Source organism: Cordyceps militaris (assembly GCF_000225605.1).
Source record: "Cordyceps militaris CM01 unplaced genomic scaffold CCM_S00003, whole genome shotgun sequence".
Classification (NCBI taxonomy): domain Eukaryota; kingdom Fungi; phylum Ascomycota; class Sordariomycetes; order Hypocreales; family Cordycipitaceae; genus Cordyceps; species Cordyceps militaris.
In genome coordinates this window covers 827851-848728 of record NW_006271971.1, presented here as the reverse complement: position 1 = coordinate 848728, position 20878 = coordinate 827851, and the positions used below count along the sequence as shown (strand labels likewise).

General features: G+C 54.3%; 8 protein-coding genes across 8 annotated transcripts; 2 read left to right on the top strand and 6 right to left on the bottom strand.

The window, feature by feature from the left end:
- Positions 1 to 694: 694 nt before the first annotated feature.
- On the bottom strand, positions 695 to 2020 carry CCM_03885 (signal sequence receptor alpha chain; the record flags this gene model as incomplete). The annotated part of the gene is made up of 4 exons (XM_006669033.1): positions 695 to 968; positions 1027 to 1559; positions 1586 to 1703; positions 1995 to 2020. The coding sequence occupies 4 exons, from the start codon at positions 2018 to 2020 to the stop codon at positions 695 to 697; spliced, it is 951 nt and encodes a 316-aa protein (XP_006669096.1).
- Positions 2021 to 2371: 351 nt separating this feature from the next.
- CCM_03884 (RNA polymerase II mediator complex subunit Nut1) lies at positions 2372 to 5621 on the bottom strand (the record flags this gene model as incomplete). The annotated part of the gene is made up of 5 exons (XM_006669032.1): positions 2372 to 3393; positions 3447 to 3957; positions 4031 to 4606; positions 4655 to 4911; positions 4982 to 5621. The coding sequence occupies 5 exons, from the start codon at positions 5619 to 5621 to the stop codon at positions 2372 to 2374; spliced, it is 3006 nt and encodes a 1001-aa protein (XP_006669095.1).
- Positions 5622 to 6167: 546 nt separating this feature from the next.
- CCM_03883 (apoptosis-inducing factor, putative) lies at positions 6168 to 7328 on the bottom strand (the record flags this gene model as incomplete). The annotated part of the gene is made up of 1 exon (XM_006669031.1): positions 6168 to 7328. The coding sequence occupies one exon, from the start codon at positions 7326 to 7328 to the stop codon at positions 6168 to 6170; it is 1161 nt and encodes a 386-aa protein (XP_006669094.1).
- Positions 7329 to 13860: 6532 nt separating this feature from the next.
- CCM_03882 (mRNA splicing protein Yju2) lies at positions 13861 to 14843 on the bottom strand (the record flags this gene model as incomplete). Its single annotated transcript, XM_006669030.1, has 2 exons — positions 13861 to 14754; positions 14820 to 14843. 2 exons carry the CDS (start codon positions 14841 to 14843, stop codon positions 13861 to 13863), a joined length of 918 nt encoding a protein of 305 aa, XP_006669093.1.
- A 645-nt stretch (positions 14844 to 15488) lies between these two features.
- Positions 15489 to 16454, top strand: CCM_03881 (C2H2 finger domain-containing protein; the record flags this gene model as incomplete). Its single annotated transcript, XM_006669029.1, has 1 exon — positions 15489 to 16454. The coding sequence occupies one exon, from the start codon at positions 15489 to 15491 to the stop codon at positions 16452 to 16454; it is 966 nt and encodes a 321-aa protein (XP_006669092.1).
- Positions 16455 to 16757: 303 nt separating this feature from the next.
- Positions 16758 to 17379, bottom strand: CCM_03880 (transcriptional elongation protein Spt4, putative; the record flags this gene model as incomplete). The annotated part of the gene is made up of 3 exons (XM_006669028.1): positions 16758 to 16788; positions 16859 to 17112; positions 17293 to 17379. 3 exons carry the CDS (start codon positions 17377 to 17379, stop codon positions 16758 to 16760), a joined length of 372 nt encoding a protein of 123 aa, XP_006669091.1.
- A 371-nt stretch (positions 17380 to 17750) lies between these two features.
- On the top strand, positions 17751 to 18137 carry CCM_03879 (uncharacterized protein; the record flags this gene model as incomplete). The annotated part of the gene is made up of 1 exon (XM_006669027.1): positions 17751 to 18137. The coding sequence occupies one exon, from the start codon at positions 17751 to 17753 to the stop codon at positions 18135 to 18137; it is 387 nt and encodes a 128-aa protein (XP_006669090.1).
- Positions 18138 to 18519: 382 nt separating this feature from the next.
- On the bottom strand, positions 18520 to 20282 carry CCM_03878 (serine/threonine-protein phosphatase 5; the record flags this gene model as incomplete). The annotated part of the gene is made up of 7 exons (XM_006669026.1): positions 18520 to 18558; positions 18612 to 18736; positions 18792 to 19153; positions 19206 to 19449; positions 19499 to 19934; positions 19994 to 20074; positions 20145 to 20282. The coding sequence occupies 7 exons, from the start codon at positions 20280 to 20282 to the stop codon at positions 18520 to 18522; spliced, it is 1425 nt and encodes a 474-aa protein (XP_006669089.1).
- Positions 20283 to 20878: the final 596 nt, after the last annotated feature.

Sequence of the window (20878 nt, the reverse complement as noted above, 5' to 3'; positions counted from 1 at the left end):
CAGTCATTCAGAACTTTGTGGTTGGATAAATACCTCGACTACTATTTCCACCGTTCGACAACCGAGAAGATTTCCCTGCGCCAACGGAACATGTCGAGGAAGCCATCGCAGAAGCCTGCGGGATCGGTCTTTGGCTAAGCATCGGCCTTGGTTGGGACGTAGAGGGCGACTAAGCATGATTCAGTTGGAGTCGGCGCCTTGTCAAATGGGGTAACCGGGGTTCCTTCCTGGCCAGTCAACGTGTAGAAGGTTTCGCAGGATGGTAGGAGCTTGCGTGTGAGGATGATACATGCAAGGTGTAAAGGATGAGTGTTGCTCTCTACGAAAACTGTTCGAAAATTGAACGAGACAAGAGAAACATCGGTGTTGCAGAATTGCTTCCACGATGAAATTGTGTGGACAGATTTTAGAAGTTCAAAAGCTCAATTCAGACTCCGGTACTATGAGTGGCCTCTTTGGACAAATCTTGCTTTTGGTAATCCTACATTACCCCCGCCTTCGTCATTATCATCCCCGAGCCGAGTTGGCATATGCAAAAGCACCCTGGCCCTCCTTTTCTGACCCAACTCGTGCTCGCATGCATTCTGCACTGACTTCGAGCATGGTCCGATTTGCGGCTCTGCTTTACACAACGAACGCAGGAAGGGCTACTTGTTACAAACCTCCCAACACACCAATAGTCAGCAACCAACCCTTATTTGGCCTTGGGGGTGCCCGACTTGGAGCGCTTGCCAGCCGGGCGGGCAATGTGGTGGTCGGGGATCCAGCTCTCGTCGTACTTGCTGCTGCCCGAAGCGGTAGCCGCCGACTCGGAGCCGGAGAGGGCAGCGTCGATCTCGGTCTTCCTGACTTTCTTGGGTGTGCGCGCTGCCTTCTTGGCGGGCGGGAAGAGGGCCTCGATCCACGTCTTGTAGACAAAGTAGAGGGCTCCAGCAAAGGCGGCGGAGAGGACGAGGTACAGGAAGATGCTAGAAGAGACAGGTCAGCAACGGAAACCAAGATCCCATCGATACCGACTTGGCTCACATCTGAGGGTCGAGGAAGCTAGTGGGCGCCTCGACAATGGACGCGGTGCCATTGTACGCCGTCACAGGAAAGATGCCGCCCTTGGCGTCGGTGACGAGGGCCGTGAGCTGCACGCGCACGTCCTGCGGCTGCAGGTCGAGCGCAAACGCGTAGGGCACCTGCGCCGACTCGCCCGCGGCCACGGCCAGGTTGTACTCGGACGCCGTCAGGTTATGCACGATGCTGCGGTAGGCCGGCGCGTCCGGGGGCAGCGCCTTGTCCGAGGACAGCGCGCCCGAGACGAATGCGACCTGAATAGGGCCCTCGTCGTGGTTGGTCACCTCGAGCACGGCGCGCGTCGGCTTGCCGTTGACGAGGCGCAGACCGAGGAGCTCGGCGTCGGGAAACGTGGCCCTGATGGTGGCCTTGAGCGGCGCGGGGGCGGCGGCTTCTTCCTCAGTGTCCTGGGAGACATGACAGGTCAGTAGTGACCCGGATATGGATGGCAAATGGCTTTGCAAGGAGATGTGGTCTTGTTTCTCGCATGCGACGAGCTTCGATTGGGGGGGGGCTTACTTACCTTGGCTGGCGCACCAAAGACCTGAACGGCCAGGAGGGCGAGAAGGGACGACTTAAAGAGCATGACGGGCAGACAAGAGAGGAAAAATGAAAAGCGATGCGCTTTCAATTTTTGCACTCTGGGAGAGGGAAGCGGAAAGAATGCAAAGGGAAAGGATGATGAAGAGGTGATGAGTTAGTGTGGAAGGGAAGCGAAGGTCTGGCCTCAATAGTTAGAAGCGAGAGACAGTACGGGGGCCGCTATGGGGCTACTACCGCGCAGCAGACCAGGCCACGTTCTCAGTGCAGATTCTCATTAATAGTGCCTAGGTACTGGGTGTCATTAGATTATTAGGTAGTATCCAGTTAATTAATGCCTAGGTACCTAGCTCTCTGGAAGTCCGAAATAACGGCTTTATTTATTATCGGGCAAGGTGGCTTCTTGTCGCGTGGCCATGTCGATTGCGCTTGAGTACATTCTACATGAGTTGGCCCACGGAATGCCACCGCACAATCATGTCGCAGGTACTTGACCCCAGCTATAACATAACTTCAGGTTGAGTCAAGCCTCACAGCCTCGCTCTAACGATAATCTGCTTTCAACCCGCAATAAGTTACGACACAAGTAGTTACGGAACTTGGTGATGAACGTCTGTTGATTCTCCATCGTAGTTACCATTTATACACAGGCCTTGCGTCAAAATCACTGGCGCATCAAAACAGGCCTTTCCGATTCACTACTCCTTCGCACAAAAACAACAAAAAGACCATCAGAATCTAAAAACAACATGACAACCCCGAAAGACAACTAATTGACTCCCATATCCATGCTGTCCCACCCGTCAAACATGTCCAGGCTCGTATCCAGCCCGCCAAACAAGTCCGCATCACCCGCGCCCCCCGAAAGATCCAAGTCCGCGCCGAGGCCCATATCCAGCCCATCCACCGACATCGGGTCCGCGCCGACCGCCGCCATGGCCGCCGCCGCCGCCGCGTCCGCGTCCGCGTCCCCGAGATCCAGTGCCGGCAGAATCGCCTGCGCTTGCGGCACCACCACCACAACCAGCAGCAGCCCCTCGACGCGACGATGCAGCCGCACCGTCGCCTCAGCCAAGAACGGGTCATGCTTCTGCAGCCGCTTGTAGCCTTCCGCCGCCGTCTTGAGCGCGTCGCGCAAGCCCCGCCGCCGCACCTGCATCGTGCCCGCCGTGTCCAGCAAGTGTTGCGTGGAGGCGGGCGCCTCATTGGTCGAGTCCGTGGCCGCAATCAGCGCCGCAGCCACATCATACACGACACTCGCGTTGCCCAGCTCGCTCTGCTGCCGTATCTCCTCCATGACGAGGCGCAGCAGTCGGCTCGGTCCGATGATGCGCAGCCCGGCAATCAGCTGGCGGTGCGTGTACGACGCCGGCATCACGTTGACGCCCGGCTGCGCGCTCCACTGCACGAGCCCTTGGATTGTGTGGCGGATTGCCCCCGACAGCCCGCTGCTCGAGCTGTTGGCCCACAACTCCATCTCGTGGTGCGCCGCGCCCCCGGAGCGGCGTGATAGCGGCAGGTTCTCCTTTAGCGACCGCAGCAGCGGCTCAATGTCCTGGTTGCGCGGGTCCTGCCGCTGGTATGTGCGGAGGGCGTGCTCTAGCGGCTGCGCCACGAGGTTCTTCACCGCTGACAGCACCGTGCTTGCTTCCCCAGATATGGAGCTTGGCGTGAGTAGCAGCTGCAGCGCCTTGACAATCGACTTTTGCTCCTTTTGGTCGATCCATATGTAGTCGGACAAGAAACGAATGGCCGGCACGAGCGACGGCAACAGAAATGTGTCAACCAAGTCTAGAAGAGATTAGTTTCGTTACACTTGTACTTTATACTGGGAGTCAACGTACATTCGACACCACCTTTCAGGCTCTCATCGTTAATGTAGCCATACGTATAGGCAGTGATGATGCTCTGGAAAATCGGCGCCACCAGCAGGTAAAACTCGTGCGGCGGGCACGAGGACATGAGGTCGTCTCCCAGGCCACCCGCTTCGTTATCAAAGAGTCCATTGATCCAACCCGTCACGTGTTCCGACTCTTGCTCGCTTAGCTCGTCCAGTGGCCGCAGAATATGCGACTTGGTGATGATTCTGGCCACGTGCGAGTCGGCCGAGTGGATGCCAATGTCCAGCGGCGACAGGTTGTAGCGATAGGAAAAGGCGAACACAAGCAGCAGTATAGCACCGTATTCCTCGTACACCGGCTGGTACTCGCCTTGGTCCTCCTCATATCGCCAGTTGTCGAGAAGGCTGCACACAGGTTCGAGAATGGAGGTGACCTTGTCGAAGAGGAGAATAATGTCGAGTGACTGAGGCTTTTGCGCCAACTGGGTACAAAGAAGCTTCAACGACATTGTATCCTTGCTTATACAGAGTTGCCGAATTAACTAGCAAGTTAGCACTTGACGGTACACAGTTACGGGTTATCCGTACCTCGACTACGGCATGCGCCACAGCTCCCACATTGCCATCCACTCTATCTAGCTGCGAGATGATGCTTTGAATCTTAGCCGAGTCCGACAAGCAGTCGCCCACGAGCCGGTCCCGGTTGACCCGTTCCAACGACGGGTCATACGACATGGACGTCTCGCCCAGGATGCGGTCGACGTGGTCTCTCTCAATGAGTCCGTGCAGGGCGCACGCCGCACAAAACTCCTCTCGCACGCTGTCCATGTAGGGATTGTTATTCCGCGACTCGTCAAACATAAGAGAGGCTGTGGGGAAGATGCCCGTGTCGACGCGACTGAGCGCTTCCGTAATGCAAAACTCGGCCGATGTGGCCGAGAACTCTGGATGGCACAGTTGACAGAGTAGAAGCGGCAGCTTATTCACCACAAAGGATCGGAGGAGGTGCGCGTCCTTGGGGCCTTCGTTTCGGAAGACGGCGTTGGCGAGCACGTCAAAGGAGGCGACAATCAAATCGACCGCACTTGCCTGTTGGTTTTCCTGGTATTTGTTATTTAAAAAGGCATAGAGCATGGAATCATCCAGCACAGGCCGTCCGACGAGCTTCGAAGTGTTAGTAATGGTGCGGCAAACTTGTGAGGGTAGACGTACCGCCGCATTGAGGTAGATGTAGAGCGCCGCTCTCGAGTTGGCAATGGGAATATCCGCCACGACAAAGCTTTCCAGACCGACAGTTGAGTCGAGCAGCTCATCCATGGCCGCATTGGCGGCCTGCTTCTTCTCATCGACGGGATCCAGCTGCGCAAGCGTCTGCGTGCGGAAAATCTCCAACCTCTCCAAGTACAAAGGAGCAGGCTGAAACGTTTGAATAAAGTGGCCGAGGCTGTCCGACAAATGCTTGCGGAGACCTGTTGCGTAATTAGCTTCTCAATTCACGCCGTGACCATTCGCCTTTCCTACCCTTTGCAGGCGGCCTACTGATGATGCGCAGCAGGGCCTCATTATCCACCAGTCGCAAGAGTAGCGGTGCCAGAGCGGCGCGCACCGTCACCATCTCTTCGCGCGCCTGCCTGTCATGCGTACCGACCAGCGCCTCGGCCGCAAACGTCTGCACGAATAGGTCCATCCACTTGCAAGTGATGCCGACCAGCTCGAGTCCCGTCTTGGCGTCGGTAAAGGCCGTGCCCTCAAACATAGTCTTGATAACGTGATAAAACATGACCTCTTCCGCCCACGACGACTCTTGCCAGCGCACCGTCTTGTCCCCCGCCTCCTCCGTCTTCACTTCGGGTGACGGCTTGGCGAGCGCATGCAGCGCCGAGTACTTGTACATGACGCGCAGAATCGACGGCGCGTCCATGTAGCCGAGCTGGGTCAGGACGCGGACATAGGGCGGCACGCGCGGGTCGAGGCTCACGCGGTTCGACGGCTGCGGACGCAGAAACAGGTCGGCGACGAGGATGGGGGGCAGCGGGTGCTGTGCGTGGACGAGACGCACAAAGTCGTGGAAGCGCTCGCTACCGAGCCGCTGCGCGATGCACCGCGCGACAAAGTCGGACCAGTACTGCACCGCCTCCTGCAGCGGGCTGCGCGCGGCTGCCGCCGGCTGGCTGTCCATGGTTGGGTCGTCGTCGCGCGCGCAGGAATGAAAGGTGGTTGGTCGGTCGGTCGGTCGCTTGTTCGTTCGTTCGTTCGCTATGGGTAGTGCAGGAGAAGGCCGGCCATGTGAGCGCACAAGGGCTGCTGTGGCAGCCTGTGCGGATAAAGCTACAATTGGCGACGTATATAGATGTATATAGATGTCCGTGATGTCGGTACACGTTGGTCGGATGTAGGTGAGCGGGAAGCGTTGTGCGACAGATGCGAGATGCAAGGTTCAAGCTGCTGTTGTCGCGATGGTTGCAGGAGTGTGGGTCGATGTCGTGTGGGCCAAATTTGCACAACGTCAGTCTGTCATTCCATGTAACTGTTTAGCATGGTAAAGAAAAGTATTGAATAGTAAACTAGAATATCCTACTCTATTATCCAATCTTCTAACTTGGCCTATAATGTAAAATGCACCGTCAACCGCTGTTTGTCGGTCAACCTTACAAACTCGATGCAAACGCCCCAAGATGCGATGCACCTTCAAACACAACGAACCATCCCCTCCCCGTGACCCTCCCTACTCAAACTTGGTCGTCAGCGTCCTCTTACCCGCCGCCACATGCTCCGCATAATCCGTCCCCAAGAACCGTCCTTTGAGGAACCACACCAAAAAGCTGAGAAGCTTCCATCTCCCCATCTGCCCGGTGCCACGACCCCGTCCCAGCGTCACGGCAAACACCTCCTTGTCCGCCGGCGTGTACTCTGGCAACGTCTTTCCCTCCAAATACACCGGCAGTGCCGCAATCAGGTGCCGAGCCTGCGCGTCCGCCACCGCCGCCTTGTTGGCCTCGAGGCTGCCCGCATCGCCAATGACAAACACGGCCGCATGACCTTGGGCCTGCAGCGTCGTCGTCTGCTTCACGTAGCCGCCCTTGTCCAGCATGTGGTCGGGCACAAACGCCGTGTTGGGCACGACGCCGAGCGCGGGCACGTACGCCTGCGTCACGAGACTGCTCTTGCTGCCGTCCGCCGCTGTGAGCTCCAGCACCGTGTCGTCCCCCGACCTGGTCACCTTGGTCACCTTGCTGTTGGGCACCATCCGGACCTTGAGCTTCTCCAGCTCTACCCGCGTCTGCTTCCGCACCGAAGGCAGCGCAGACGCCGACAGCGGGAGCGCGCCATCGTGAACAAGATACACCTTCTTCCTGCCGCTGCGCGCATATTCATACCCCAGCTCCCCCGCCGCTTCCACGCCGGTCGTGCCTCCGCCGGCCACCACAATCGTCTCCGCCGCCGCAATTTGCGCCTGCACACGGCGGAGTTCCGCCACCGTGCTCTCCGTCGTCGCGAGCGGCTTCCACGGCATGTCGTCGCGTGAGGCGGTGCCGGTCGCCACCACCAGCACGTCGTACGCCACGGCTCGCACGCCGCCGTCGTTTTCGAGGGCGACCTGGACCGTCCAGGCGTCCGGGTCGAGGGCGCTGGCGGTACCGAGGACGAATTCGAACTGGTCGGCGGGGTAGCCAGCGAACGTGGGCGGCAGGGGAAAAAGGAACTTGTCGTCGGTAAACTGCCCAGGAACAATGGCGCGGGGCATGGCAATCGGCCAGAGGAAGTGTGTGCTAGGGCTGACAACGATCATGCGGGTGTCGCGGCGCGGCAGCACCGACGACTTCATAGTCTGCCGGATAACGGCGGCGGCGGCAACGCCGGTACCGAGGATGACAATGGTCTTCATGGATATGAATTTCTTGATGAGAAGGCGTAGAGATCAATGCGCGTGTATCGGCAGTAGCTGATATTAGATAGGCAATTTGTAATAAGCGGCCTGGATTGAGAGTCAATGAGGGAACGACCAAGTTATATACTTGGCCATCACCATCCCACTTGCCAGATCAGATCTGAGGCGCTGCCACCCTCATCTTCTTCAGCTCCTCATCCGCGCTACGGTAAACGGGAAATTATTTTCCTAGTGATATTATTAATCTCAGAGCCGTCATCCGTAATCAGACAGGATGCTGACAAAGTGCCTGGGCACTTAGACGAGCCACTTAGAACGAGGCAGCATTGCTCATCCGCGCGCGCGGGTGTCGGGATGTTGCATAAACCCGGCGACGGCGGCTAGTGGATCTGTGCGGGATTGTGATAGACCTGTCTACTGATTGTTGCATTTAACACAGGATTTACTTATTCCCAAATATGCTGCTGGACGGAGCACGTGCTCCATCTCAACTTGCATGCATGACATGCAAGATATAGTATTCGTGCTCCCCTACATTAATTCACCGATAAACCATTACTGCTTCAATTCCTTTCAATTCAATAATGTCTTTTTTCCTCTCTTTTTTGTGTCAATATTTGTTGCGCAACACTGCCGGACTAGGACTGCCGCGCGCGATCACCTTCAGTTCACTGGTCCGCACAGCCAATCACAAGCCATACCGCCAGTCATCGGGCGCGTCCCGGCGGTACGCGGAGACGGGCCTAGCTGCGGAGTTGGCGGAGCGGACAATTGTTGCTGCTGAGCAATGCGGCCTAGGAATTGTGAATGGATTATAGATTCTTGGAAATGTATTTTTATTTGCTATTTCTACCGGGGGCGGCGCGGGAGTCTTGGCCGTATGACAGGTCCGCCATGACAGCCGTATATCGGGGATGAAAGGCAGTTACGAGTAGCTTGTCTGGTGGCCATTGCTGTGGCAGTTGGTTGTCGAGACGTTTGAAAGTTTTGGAGGTGCTGGGAACGGGGAGCTACTGTGGTGCACCTACATCAAGCCGGGAAGATCTGGCGCGGAGAGCTAAGCAGAATTTACATTCGACAAAGCTGTGAACAGGGTAAGAAATTTGTTCAAGCCAAAGCCGAAACGTGCACCGCGGGAAATAAGCTTGGCTATTCTTCGGCGAGTCATTTAGCCACTTGTCAACGGGTATAATCAACAAGTTCAAGCCAACCAAGTGACGGTCTGTGTTGAGCAAATCATTCAATCTGGGTATTGTATAGTACCAATTGCTTGTGAGTAAAACTACACTGTTTCTATGCCCAACGAGATTGCCTTTGACCTGTTTCGCGGGCTGCACGGACTGGTAAGCCCATTTTGCTCTCCTTGAAATGCATATAATCGGGCATCTTGGAAGGCCAGGCTTGTGAGCGCTCGGTACAGTGGCGATCTCGTGCGGCATCAGCAAGGAGAACAAGTAGCTACGGCACTGTGGTGACTATTTTTTGACTATGTCAAAAAATGAAATCAAGGAATCTTACTGTGTGCAGTCATGGTTTGAGATGGGAACTTTCTAGGTGCTCTCAACAATCGGCGTCACACGGCCAGGGCACATCACAGATGATCAGCGTCATTGTCCCACCAGGCCTCAGCCTCTCTCTACAGGACAGCTTTCGCCCGGGGGTATCTCAGGCCTCTGTGGTATGATGTAAGAGACCGATGAACGTTGTCTGCAGCGTTATTACAGACATGAGAGTCTATACCAAGAAGAAACTGGCGGAAGAGCTACCCTGTTCGCCTGCGTCATGTGGTGACTGGAGAGCGGAAGCGTCCCCTGCCATGAAGCCATTGACATCATACGCGCATCCAGTAGCAGGCATCCTGAACCAAGTTATGTTGACGTGTGGTGGTATTGCTCTGCAGTGGCGACGGCGTGCATCGAAAATGCTTGTTTCGCCACCTAGCGACATGTATCCCGTACTTTGAACATTGTCAAAACCCAGGCAGATACAACAAGGGGCTGGTGCTTCTCGAAGCGGCAATAGTTGGAATATGCACTTTATTACCTCGGGGATCGGCATCGGGAAGCTGCCACAGTCGCTCAACGTCCCGAGCAAATGACAAGGGTATCGCACTCCGATGCGGATGGCAGAGGGGCCACCCTCAAGATCGTAAGGGCTTAAACAATAATGAAAGGTGGTTCGGTAATGTGCAGTACCCTTTCGCGCGCAGGGTCCCTGAGAGTGACATTTGAAAGAAGCCGGATCGAGCCGCGTTGAAGATAGTGTGATGCCGTCATTAGACAATAGGGCGGCAAGGAGTGCAGCTTTCAGGTTTTTGGCAGGCTTTTGTGGAGTGGTTGCACACACGCCCGCGCCGGGCAAATGACGGGTGCAAGTGAGGCGATCTGTTGCAGCCAGGAGCGTGTTTGCTCTAGGGCTGAGGTGATTGCCAAGTGTGTTGGCTGCAACTGGCGTTGAAGTGTGACGGTGAAGCAACGGCGAGGATGTGTTCCGGTCCCACGTACTAGTAGATATGACAGGCACAACAGGCCACAAGTTGGCTTTTGGCAGGCAAGCCAGCAAGTAGGTCTGACTGTGATTCAACAATCTCGTATGTAGGTGGCCAGTTGTCAAGGAGAGAAGGAATAAAAACGGAGCTGAAAGCGTGCTGTCTCCGTTCAAAATGGTAGAGTGGGGTCTTGTGACGGCAGAGATGACCTCATTGGATCGCAGCGGAGTACTGGAGCACAAGCGCACAAACGTCACTGGCGACGGACGCCTTGGGGCATGTATTTTTTTTCATGGCTGGCGGGTTGGCTGCTTTGTTGGGACTGTCTCTATGGTTCTGATCTGCAGAGTTGACCTGCAGAGCGGTACTATATTTTTATTTTGTGGTTCATCTCGCAGACAGCTGTTGTCGCTTATTCCCACAGATTGTGTATCCCGACTTGTGCTTGTGCAAGCGGTGGTTTTTCTCTCCTGTATTATCAAAACAGCTAAACTATTATTACTCTTTCTTGGCAAGGGTGGTCCGGAGCAAGCCCCGGGCAACAACGCAGAGTGGCCTGATTAATGACGAACGGGGCAGCCGGTAGATACCTCTGGGAAAAATATCAAGTTATACCTAACTAGGTAGTGTGTTACAATAAAAGAGAAGCAGGTATTCTTCGGCGGGGGTGGAGGAGGACCAGCCAGTAAATTTCGGTGGCGCTGATGAGGGTTTTTGGTCAGACCCCGCCGACGCAGGCGAAGCCGCTAGAGGGGAGGCCTCGAGGCGAGGTTAATAATAAAAGGGATGATGACCAGCAGCAGAGATGTTGGCAGAAGGAGCCAATTTCGGTTCTCTGATGAAGCGCGTCGCATGTTCTGACGATAACATCCCAAGCATTTTGTTACTTGGCAAAGTATCTCGAATCGAGAGGTTAGGTACATCGGTACTAGGTACAGGTAGGTAAGTTAGTCCGCTAATAAAACCCCCAGTCGCAGCCACTCGCTAAAAATCACATCAGCCCACTACCACTACCTCTAACCCACCCAGCCAGTGACATCATGGTGGTTTTTTACTCTGCTTCCTTTGTTTCGAATTCCAACTCTTCACAAAAACCCAAAGACTAACTACAAACTTCGTAGTTATTAGGTAGCCCTCAACCAGCGCCGATCAATCCTCACCTTTATTCTTCTTCCTTGCTTCTTCTTTTTTTTTTTACACCAGGTTGTATTCATATCCACCATTTACCCTCTCGCGTTCTAGAACCTGAGTTGTATCACCTCTCCCATTCAGCCTACTTGCTAGTTACTCTCAGCTGTTGCTTCGCCCAGTCTTGTGACCATCCGAGCTCTTTTTTCTTCGGCGGAGGGACATTCGACAAGTCAACTATGCCCGTGAAATGCCCAGTATACCAGACCTGGACAATAGCAGAGCGCCTCGTTATTAAGGGGTCTGGCCCCCAACTGGAAACAATAAACAACACTTGCCACCAGGGGAAAAAACTATCTGAGTCAATGCCAGTTTCCCATCGTCATCATGCCTCACACCTTTTTCTCTATTCTGACTCGTTGTCAAAAACCAAGCTTTGGGTCGGTGGCGTTGGACCCTGAGCTCATGCAAGCGGGGCCGATGCAGGGTGTTGTTTCTTCATTTCGTGGGGGAATGAATGTATTTGCCTTTTTCTAGTTACGGGGATCAAACAGATCTACGAATTAGTTATCGAGGAGTTACATGCCGTGCTTGCTATTGTTCCTGGAGTGCAGCAGACAGTTCATTGCTGGACTTGCCTCCCATTGGTGCCTATCCCACGGGCTGGGTCTGGGTCCGTTTCGGACGTGATCAATTTCCTGCATTGCCATTATTTACCACGATTACGGGCTGCGTATCGCACCTAACTACCTACCTATGCAAACCGGTTTACCTCGCACGGCAGCTCGTCTACCTGTATTCGTATGGTGGCGTGGGTGCTGGTCATGTACCTATCAGTATGATGGGGCGAATGACGAAAAGAAACCGACAGTCCGTCATGAGCAAAACAGGGACCCAATCGTTTTTGGCGTCGCGAGCTTGTTTTTTTGGTTCTCAAAGTTCTTTCTGCGACAAGCACCGCAGCTGACAGGCACCTACCTCCTAACCCTAACTAACTAGGTAGGTACCTTAGTAGGTACGGTAGGTAGGCACATAGGGTGCACATAGGGTACCTAGGTACACCTCTGGGCCCGGGGGTGGTTGAAGTTGTGTGTGTGCAGTCTTATTTTCATTACCGGGGCCGTCAGTAGTGAAAGTCCCACACCCCCCCCCTCCCCCAAAGAGGTCAGTTTGTTCAACCTGTAGGCCGACCCCCAGCCAACCAGCCCGCCAACCAGCCAAACAAGCCTCTTTTTCGCAACTCTCCAGTCTGCCTTTCTGCTATTGGCCTGCTGCTTCCCAGTCTGCCTTTCTTACAGTCTCGTGTATCCGCCCACCCCCCATCGTGCCCAGGCTCATCCTCTTCCTTCATCTTGATTTATAAAGACCCTGAAGCCCCGCCCAATCCTTTTCTATCTCTACCCTTTCTTTCCCCCATCGAACCAACATTCCGACCAGCTTCCACAGCATTGTCGCATCTGCCAGACTCTTTTTCGCCTCTTTTTATTCCACTGAACTGCACGTTTCGAGCATCCTCTCACCGTTCGCAACAACTCCCACACGTCGAACAAACCCTCTCGCACACAAAATAGCCGCCCATCATGCCCGCCACGCAATCCGCCAGCGCCAGCGCCATGCCCTCCTCCTCGCCTCCCGTCAGCATCAGCAGCTACGCCCGCTTCATGCACGAGCACACCAAGCGCCAGATGGAGGCTTCGCGATCCTCAGCACCCCAGAGCTCCGGCAGCAGCCAGTCCTCGACGTCGAGCTCCATGAGCAACGGTGTTAGCAGTACCTAGTTGCTCGCCAACAATACAGAAAAGCAATACAGTGCGAGCCTTTGGGCTTACAACACAAATGTTCCCATTGTCGCTTTTCTTGGATTGGTGATTCAATAATACGCATCGGGCTTCCTCTCGAAACCGTTCGCTGATCAGTCATGTCATCGCATCGGTCAAGATGGATCTTCAAGGGTGCACTTCTTTTATTGTCATGGACCCAAAGAAATCGTTCTACTACTTGACGACTCGTTCATCGAATCGTCCCCTTTTTCTTTTATAGCAGGAGACACCGGGTTCGACAGCACGGCTCCACGTCTTTCTGCTACTTTTTGTCTATTTTCTACATGACGAACGGAACGATACACGCAAACATGCCACGGCGTTGGGGGTGTAATTTTGGCTTTGGCCTATTTCTTTTTTTTTTCGGTTCTATGCTGCTTCCCACGCTTGTCAATCCTAATTTAAGCATTCTCACAGCGGCGGTGGGGTGTCAATTTGTTATGCGAATGGAAATAGTTGGCTCAATACCTGGTAACATGGGAAGGACTCTTTCTCTTCTCTCTGGTTAACAAATTGATTCCACCACTCCGTTATAAGGATTTCGCATATGCAATGACTCGTAATGGCAATAGTGATGACTCGTAATGGCGATAGTGACGACTCGAAACACAAACAATTGGTAGGCGGCCGGATCTTTGATGTGGTTGTATGCTCAGATGACCGCTCGACAATTACTATTCCACCACGCTCACAACCATGGCAGCTCACCTCCTCCCGATTGCACATCAACCTTTGAGAACTCGCTCTGACAAGAGCTTCCTCACAAGACTTCCTGAAATGATGGCGGTGTCTGCGGCTGTTGTAAAGTGAACCGTCCTCCATGATTCAACGGCAGTTTGTATGATGCCAAGTGTCTCGTACACTTTAGACACCCACGAACCGGCCGGCCGGCGGTATGCTAAGCAGCTTTCGAGGAAACAAGACGAAACCATAGGCCCATCTCACTAAAGGGACAAATGAGGATTGCTCAAAGTCATCTTCATGTATAATTAGATCGATTTATTGTGACTATGCACATAAACGCACCCAAAACGCCGCGTATTATCATACAACAAAAGTAATGTCCCAGCCGTATAACCGTACCATAAACCTATTACACCAGAGCCGGCTTCTTCTTGATACCCAAAAGCGCCGAGTGGTCTTTCTTCTTCTTCACCGTCCTCTTGAACGACGGCACCGTCATCGCCGGCGGTGGCATCTCGCTCACCACCTTCGTGGGCCTATTGACCGCTGGCGACTCATCCTCCTCCTCTACCACCGCATCCAACGCCACCACATCCAACACCACCGGGTCAAACACCATCGCATCAAGCACGACCGGGAGCGGCTGCCGCTTCTCCTCCACACGGATCAAGGGTCGCGCAAACGCCCGCCGCGCCGCCTCTGTATCTTCCGCATCCTGCCTCACGCGCTCCTCATCTTCCCCGCGCACGACCGCGTCCGCATAGTCCACCCCATCCTTTTCCGAGCGGTGGATGCGGGCGTTGCGCTGGCGAATCTCATCGAGCGCGTCGGCGGCGGCCATTTCGCGGCGGGCATCGGCATTCTTGACCTCGAGCTCCTCCATGGCGTTGCGCCCTTCGGCCTCCTCGCCGGCGGCCTCGGCCTCTTCCAGCTCCAGGCGGTCGAGGCGGTCTTCGAGGCTCTCGTTGGCGGCGGCACGGTCGCGCCAGGGCTCCATGTTGCGCATCGCGCCGCTCACCATGGCGTAGTCGTTATTCTTAGGGTCCGTGCGGAAGGTAATTTCGGCGCTGCAGCGCGTGCACTTGATATGAAAGGAGTAGATCTGGATATTGAGGTACCTGTGCGCCTGGTCGGTCACCTTGCGCGAGTTAAACTTGCGCCCGCGATAGATGAATTCGCCGCACGTCAGGCACTTCATGGAGAAAGGCGCCATGAGACGCACTGTCTGGATCTTCGGGCCCGTCTTCTTGGGGCCTGACTTGCCAGTAATGGTCCGCGGATCAAAGTCCGGGGGGTACCATTTCTGGTTGGGCAAATGTTAGCATATGTCGACAGATTCTGGATGCTGGAGAGTTTGTTGCCACATACCTGAAGGACTTTTCGCTCAGACATGATGGGCCGAGGACCTTAGTACAAATTGTGTAATGATGGGGTGTAAATCATACAGCCGTGGAGTATAAATCTTCAAGCCGTGATCGACTGCCGTGGCTGATGAAAGATGCTGGAGAGAGATGAAGTCGATGGACGATGATGATGGATGTTTTGGTTGTGGGGCAGATTTTAAAAGCCGGGGCCGGGGTTGCTGCCTGTGTACCTAGGTACCTTACATGTACATACATGACCTACCTGTACTTTTGGGTCGCCGCTACGGAGTACTTGATGGTACCTAGAGCATCATTCATTTACTGCCCATCAGGGAGACAAAATAGACAAAATAGACCGCGGGTTAGGAATATACAGTTTCTTATCGTTTATCAACTTCTCTATCTTTCTAATTCTACTTCTCTTTCTCATCCTTCGAACTGATTGTTTCCAATTCCCTTTCCTTTTATTAGCAAACCTTGTTGCTGATATGTACATAGAGTGAAGACTTATCTGTGGGCCTCACCTGCATGCTGCCCATCCATCAACGACTCAACTATTTCAATCTCTTTTATCGACGCCCTTTCGCAACCGAAACCCAACTACAATTCCTCGCCGCGACACCGAGTCCCTACCCAGATCTGAACTCACGCGCCTCATTCCAGTCCGCCCACTATGCCCAAGGCAGAGGCCGGCTCGGTCAAGCACCTCAACAACAAGCTCAAGTCCAAGGGCCTGCAGCGGCTGCGATGGTTCTGCCAGGTTTGCGAGAAGCAGTGCCGCGACGCCAACGGCTTCAAGATGCACACGCAGTCCGAGAGCCACGTGCGGCAGATGCTGGTCGTCGGCGCGGACCCCAAAAAGTTCATCAACGACTTTAGCAACCAGTTCTTCTCGGACTTTATCAGCCTCCTCAAGACGGGCCACGGCGAGAAGCAGGTGCAGATCAACCACTTTTACCAAGAGTACATTGCCAACAAGGAGCACGTCCACATGAACGCCACCAAGTGGCCGTCGCTGACCGAGTTTGCCAAGCACCTTGGCCGCGAGGGCATCTGCCGCGTCGAGGAGAACGACAAGGGGATACACATATCGTGGATCGACAACTCGCCGGATGCGCTGAAGCGGCAGGAGGCGCTGCGCAGAAAGGAAGCGCAGAACCAGGGCGACGAGCAGATTGAGCAGCGCATCATCCGGGAGCAGATTAAGCGCGCACAGGCCAATGCGACAGCGCGCGAGCAGGACGTGCCCCAGGACGTCGAGGACCGCGGACTGAAGAAGCAAGAGGGCGAAAAGATTACGCTCTCGTTTAGCGGAAACAAGGCCAAGACGTCGGCCGACGATGCTGCCAGCAAGGCCGAGACAGAAGCCGGCGCGAGCACGACGGAGGATGCTGCGGCTGACGCAAAGAAGCCCAGCGGCGGCTTCTCCTTCAAGGCCAAGGCGCCTGTCAAGAATGTATTTGCGCAGGCCAAGAAGAATGCGCTGTCTGGCGGCAGCGGCGTCAAGAAGACGTCGGTGTTTGAAGCGCCCAAGAAGATGAGCGAGGCGGAGCGCATCATGCGCCAGGAAATGGATCGCAAGCGTCCGCGGGACGGGACCGGCTCGGGCAACCCGCTGAAGAAGCAAAGGAGCAGTTAGCCACGGCGCAGGCTTCGCGGCATGGCTATTCCACTTTCACAGCGTCGGTGCATAAAAACGCAGCATATAGAAATATACACAAGGGACATGGAGTTTGGGGAATGATTTTTTTTAGATACCACAAATGGCAGCATATTCTATTCTTCTCGTCGACGAGACTTGCTCATTTTCACTTCTTCGTAGATGCCTAATAATTTCAAAAGCAAAACGCCTCGAGCGCCCCAAGATTCAGATTCCCACTACTCCTCTCACTCTCTCGCCCCAAACCGCCGTCTTCGTTCTTCGGTCCGCCGTTTCCTTTTCTTATTCCACCTCGGCTTCGGTCCCGTCTCGACTAACATACAAAAAGACGTTAGTTGACTCTCTTAGCATGACAGACAAACTTTCACAAAAGGGGCACGCACGGAATGTACTGTATCCTGTACTCGTCCTCGAGCGCCGACCGCATCTCGTCGGGCAGCTGGCCCGAGACCTTGATGGCGTAGACGCCGGGCACGTAGCCGTCAAGGCGCTGCCACTTGGCGACCCACGACTTGGCCGGGTCGGCGAGCGTGATGAGGCCCTCGAAGACCTGCGACGTGCAGCTCTCAATCTGGTCCTGCGAGCCAGCCAGGTGCAGAAACTCTTCGCAGTTGGGGCACCCTTCGTCGCGGAAACGCTGCGAATTTCCTCCGTTAGCTTACAAGATCTCAATTTGTTCGTCTTCGTTTTTCCCAGTCCCTGCATGCGCCGGTCTGACTCCATGAGCCATGTGTGGGTATCAGAGGGTGCAGGAGCTCGTTTTTTTTTTTTTCCTTCGCGGGGGGCGTGGTTATTCAGAGGGCGGGAGATGGCGTACGCTGAAGGTCATGACGACGGAGCAGACCATGCATGCGCGCAGGTAGCGCGCCTGGCCGGGGGCGACAAAGTTGGCCGACGCGGACATGATTTCGACAATCGCGGCAGATTTCTATCGTTTCCTTTTCGTACAATTCCACCGATTGGTAATAGCGGCAAACGCTGGCGAATACCAACGGTCGTGTGTGGTTTGCTGGACCTGAAAGCTCCAGGTTGCGAACGCGATGTTTGACCCTTACATAGCAGACCCGATAAATGCATATCTTGAACCAGCGCGGCGGCCTCTTTTGCAGAGACCTCTCTACCGCCGCGATATTTCTCATACCATAATTAGCCGCAACGACATTCTCTCTGTTTTGGCTTTGGTGTCTTTTTTTTCTTTGCCTCATTGAATCTTCGCAAAGTCACTATTTTCATCTTGTCGGACAGAAACGGATGAACCAGACACACAGAATCAAAATGGCATCCCACACCGCACACTGCGAGTTCACCATCAAGGCGCCCGAGTTCGCCTACGCCCATCTAGAGCAGCACATCGACGACAGCGGCCAGCCCGTCGCGCTCGACGAGCTCCTCGCGCGGTCGTACTGCGCCAGCGCTCTGCAGCAGTACCTAGGTGACACGGGCGCCGGAATCCCGCTCGACATCCTCAAAGTCGAGGGAAGGCAGTGCTGGGTGCGCATGCCGCGCGACGACCTCCGCGCGTTCGCGGCGGCTCTGACGGCGTACCGCGGGAGTGTGGCCGAGGGCGACGGCACGCCGTTTTTGTTGCGCATTAAACAGTGCTCCGACTGGCTGGGCACCTTGCTCGGCAGCGACGCGCTCGACAACCTTTGGCAGGGCTGAGAGAGACCGCTCTCTCATTCTCAACGTGTACCTTCGCCGGCACCCTCTACTGCTTGGGCAACGGGCCAAGTTTTTGTCGTCCTCGCCGGGACAGCATTCTTGGACATTGCGAATTGGCATCAGAAAGGCATGTGTTTCGATCGCATATATACATCTCATCCACGCTGGGTATCCTATATACATCGTCCGAAAATGCCCGCCCTCACCGCAAACCCCAAAGAAAAGACTGTTCCACCATTGTCCAAATTCGTTTTCTGCCTGACTGATATCATGCTGCTGCCAAATGTCACATTCTAAAACCCCTTTACTGCCAAAGATGTTGACCCTTGACTACCGAAATATTGTGTCCCTTTTTGACTCGTCATTCAATACATCTCTGTGCTCACGCTAGCGATGACATGAGCGAGTTTTGGGCATACGCCTGAAAAGGTAGTCAGCTACAGGATCAAACGGGCGTTATGAAGGGCATCTTACCATGGGCCGGATATCCGGGTGGGGAACGGCATCAAATTGCTCATACTGCAGCTTGTAATCCGAGCGGATGTTGATGTAAGCGCCGCGGTTCTCGGTAGAATCGCAATATCTGGGGGCGGAGAAAACTGGGAACAGTAAGTCGGGCTGTCTGTCAACGAGTACCCTACCCTTTCAACGTACCAGTGATGCATCGGCCGTCATGCTGGACTTCATAACCGTCCATGCGAACTTCGTGGCTTCGAATAATGGCCTCGAGACCGTTGTTCTCACAAAAGCGCTTGGTGATATCAGGGCCAAACTGCATGCCCACACCGCGCTTGCTGGGTCCGCGTCCCTGCTCTTCTTGTGGATCTGTCCAGAGCATCTCCATCATCAAGCCAGCTTGGCCGGGCTGCTTCTGGTTGTGTCTGTTGAGCTTGCGGATGTCGTCAAGTGTAACCTTGTCGTCGGAGAAGAGACCACCGTGGAGCACCAGGTACTTGCTGCCAATAAGAGTTGCCAGGGGCAAGGCGGAGAAGCTTTCGGAGAAGATCTTGAAGATTCTAAATGGTATCAGCAAAGATCATTCTAGCCATTGACCAGAAGAAAGCATACCTCTCGTTGTACTTTGCCTTGCATTCTCCCTCAAAGCCGTAGACCTTGTTCATGTCATCTGTCTCGTGGTTGCCACGGTTAAGGAAGAAGCCATTGGGTCGCAGCCACTTGTAAGCGTAGAGTAGTAGGGCAATCTCGCAAGACCACGATCCACGATCCACAAAGTCACCGTTAAACAAGTACCAGTGCTTCTCAGCGGGCTTGCCATTTTTGCGGAACAGCTCCAGGAGATCAAAGTATTGACCTTAAATCGTTAGTACAACGGAAACCTGGCAAGTTCGAAGAGGACGTACCATGTGTATCGCCGCAGACAGTAAGCTTGACATCGTCGGGAATTTTCATCTCCACCATAGTTGCCTCATCGTAGATGATATTCTTGACAGCGACGAGGATTTGGTAGACGTATTTCTTGGCAAGCTTCTTGCCATTCTTGAATCTCTCAATCATGTCGTCGATAAATTCTTGTGTCATCTCGTCACCAAGCTCGACGCCGTCGTAGTTGTCCTCGACAAACATGGAAGCAATATCCAGACCTTCGATGGCCGACGGCTCATCGCCGACCTCGATGGCAGCATAGAACGCAAGTTGCCGCACAAGCTTCTTGCACTCCTCCAGCTTCAATCGCGCATCCTTGTTGGTGGGGTCGAGACGGACGCATTCCTTGAAGTCATCCACAGCTTCCTTGGGACGCAGGATGGCGGTTAGGGCAAGACCTCGGCGGTAGTAAGCCTAGTGGTAGGTAGTGAGTTAGCAGGGTGGACCATGGCGCGCTGTGAGCTGGTACATACCTTGACAAGCTTCGGGTTGAGCTCAATAGCCTTGCCAGCGTCTAGAATTGCATATCCAAAGGCTTCTGTTTTGATGTACGCCTGCAAACAAGACCCAAATATCAGTCACACGATCAGGCAGCGATGTGCGAGATTGGATGGGCATATGTACCTGGGCACGATTGGTAAAAAAGGTAGGCTCCTTGTCATTGAGATCGATGGCCTGTGAGTACAGCTTGGCCGCAGCGGGAAAGTCACCGGCGGCAAAGGCATTGTTGCCCTGGTTTTTTAAGTCGACAGCTTCCGACATCGTGGGGTTCGTGCTGTTCGTGCTATTACGGCCGGGGTTGAGTGCCGGGTTCGGAGATTGGAGACGAACAGCTTGGGGTTTGGCTTCAAAGGCGTGGAGAGAAGATTGAGTCGTGACGACCAAAGTACACCGTGGAGAAGGCAAGGTGATAACCCGAATAGGTGTCGCAGCAGATGCGTGGGGTGGGATTTGAAGAAGATGTACGGGTTCAATTGTTTTGGCCGTCGACCAAGAGCAAGGATTTGGTGCGGTCTGCGGGGCGAGCCGCTGGGCCCTGGAAGGTTCCACTTGAAGTGATGCATCTACAAGGCTCAGCAGCCACTAACCTGACCCATGCAGCCACTGTAAATTGCACTACCTGCGCGAGCCGGGGGTGTTTTCCACGATGCCTATATTGACCAGCCTGCGTTTGCACATATATTTTTTTGATATTATACAGAAATATCAGCCAGCTTCCACCACAATTTCCAATTCTCGACTATATACAACTACCTAGCTAGCACAATGACCAAGGATACAACTCGTTGGTTGTCGCCTCGTGCCTTAAGCGGGTGCAAGGTGTTTTCTGGCATAACCTCTAGGGGAGTTCTGTAGAA